Source organism: Solanum pennellii, chromosome 5, assembly GCF_001406875.1.
Source record: "Solanum pennellii chromosome 5, SPENNV200".
Lineage (NCBI taxonomy): Eukaryota > Viridiplantae > Streptophyta > Magnoliopsida > Solanales > Solanaceae > Solanum > Solanum pennellii.
Genome location: NC_028641.1, coordinates 68139860 through 68142428, shown reverse-complemented (window position 1 = coordinate 68142428; position 2569 = coordinate 68139860). Strand labels below are relative to the sequence as shown.

The 2569-nt window shown below is 25.6% G+C and overlaps 1 protein-coding gene across 1 annotated transcript in view; it reads right to left on the bottom strand.

Annotated features, from left to right (window-relative positions):
• The window catches only part of LOC107019037 (GDSL esterase/lipase At2g04570-like), a 4388-nt gene extending 2425 nt beyond the window's left edge, over window positions 1-1963 (bottom strand). Inside the window, exon 1 of the mRNA XM_015219626.2 lies at window positions 1559-1963. Within this exon, the coding sequence (XP_015075112.1) occupies window positions 1559-1930 (372 nt within the window). The 5' untranslated portion in view covers window positions 1931-1963. The remainder of the gene's footprint in view (window positions 1-1558) is intronic.
• Window positions 1964-2569: the final 606 nt, after the last annotated feature.

Here is a 2569-nt window from a genome sequence, read left to right as displayed (position 1 = left end):
TATATATATATATATATATATGAAAGCGAACGGACTTAAGTTATATGCTATGTTAGTTTAATTTAATTAATGATTTATGATATTTACTTCGTTTCAATCTATGTGAATCTATTTAAAGAAATTTGTAATTTAGAAATAAAGACTTTTGAAATTTATTATTTTTAACATGTCAAAATATTTTTTTGGCTATAGAACTTTTGAAATTTATAATGTCAAATATGGTATAAAATTTCTATTTTTTTTATCAGTCGGTAAAGATATTAAATTTGAGCAAATGAAATGAATATTACTTGCACGATGCTTTAATTATTATACCTAAAATTACTACGTAAATTAATAATAGGCCCTTCCTCACCTGTTTAGGCGGATTATAAGACATACTATAAATGTTCCATGGACAAAGTTAATTCAAACTAATAGTTTTCTAGCTCAAAAAGGTTCATTTTTTTTGTTTTCTATAATTAAATAAACCTAATTATGTGCACAATAATATTAATGTTATTTTCGCCCAACAAACACAATTATATTCCGGACCACAAAATAGAAGAAGCACAAAAATATACTTGTCATTTTCAAGTGTATAAATAAAAAATATGCAAAAAAGAATAGTTTAATAATTTTGTGCTTAAAGGATTCATTGTTAATGTGCATATAATTATCGTCAAAACGTGTTTTTTGTTATAATAATGCAATCGAATGCACTTATTAACCGATATAATAAATTAATAATAATAACAATAATAATAATAATAATAATAATAAAAAGACAAATACGAGTAGTTTTATAATGTAAAGTTATGTCCATAACTGATTACCTTAAAAATATCATTTAATATAAGAAAAATGTTCAAATATGTCATCGACCTTTAAGAAAGAATAATCTATGTCATCCTTTAAAAGTTTGACTCATCTATGCTAGCTTTTTTTGGCAAAAAACTCATTTATGCCATTATTTGTTAAACTGAAAATAATTTCAATCTTGCAAAACTATTTTTTACAAGTAGTCAAATATGATTCAGTCACAATCACATCATTAATTAAATCATTTTTAAAGGAAAAAAGTGCAAATATGTCATCAAACTTTGAGAAACAGCTCATCCATCCTTTATACCATTTCAGTTAACAAATAATGACATGAATGAACCTTTTTCTCAAACGAAAATGACATAAATAAATCAAACTTTTAACAAATACTCCATATGTCCCTAATTACTTTCTATTTTTCATTTTTAGTTGTCCCTAATTACTTGTCCATTTTGACAAATCAAGAAAGTACAATTTTTTTCTCCATCATACCCTCAATTTAGTACTTTGAAAAATGTAGAACTTTTTGAAAATCTTAAGTTTTTTAATTCATCTATTTCGTGATTAATAGGGATAAAATAGTTAACTTACTATATCAATTATTATTTTCTTAATAGGTATATCACTTCCAAAATAGACAAGTAATTAGGAACAGAAGAAATAACCTAGCCAAGCCTGTCATGTCATGCCAGGTAAGACAAACAAATAAATTGAAATGGAGCGTGTAATATATAAATATGGAATAGAATCTTACTAAAACATGAGAAGTGGCAGTGTCATAACCAGTGCCAGCAGAAGCAAAACAAACTCCAACAGCAAAATCAGTTATATTATACATTGGATCCAAATAAGCAGGCACAAATGGCCTCAAACCAAAAGCCTCAGATATAAAATCTGGTGGAATACGTCCATTACAAAACCTTCCTGTTGCCTTATTATCATAATAATCACGTCCATAAGGTGGAAAATTACTCTTAAGAACAGTTAAAATTTGATTATTATTTCCAGTATCTACCGTCGAATCGCCGAATACGATAATTGCTGGAACTTTTCCTCCTACAACAAAAGGGATAATAATTTGGACAAAAAATAAAATTATACATGGCATGAAGTTGTAAGCTTTCATTTTTTCAATTTTTTTAATTTTTTAATTTTTTGTTTTGGGTGATATAATTTTTTGTTTATGGTTATGTGGATTTGAGTTAAGCATATTAGTATTTTTATACAGATAAAAAAATGGGTGGGAAAGAGGGTCCTTTGGTAAAAGTTTGTTGGTTTATAGAGAAGTAACCACTAGTACTCTATTTTATAGGTAGTCCCTTGTTTTTGGTAAAAAATTATGTAAAAATTACAATCATTTGCGGCTTAAAATATTAAAAGTTACCAAAAAAGAAATTCGGTTACATCACGAAATTCTATCAATAATAGATAAATTTGAACAAAGAAAGTAACAAATATTATTTGAAATGTAGTAAGTACTATAATTAAACCAAAAAATAATATATCTTAGGTCAATGCTCTCAAACTCTAGTATTTTCTTATCGGAAATTTTCTTAGCTACTGATTAATTACGTTTTATAGCTATAATTTTGATTGCTATGAGTATTTCTCTATATATATTTCACTTGTCAATATACAAATAGAATAAATATTTAGGACTATTTCAGAACTAATATCAATCAAATATATCAATAAATAATATACAATCAAGATAAGCAAATTATATGCAAATAGTTAGAGTAAACAGATACAAATTATTTAATAT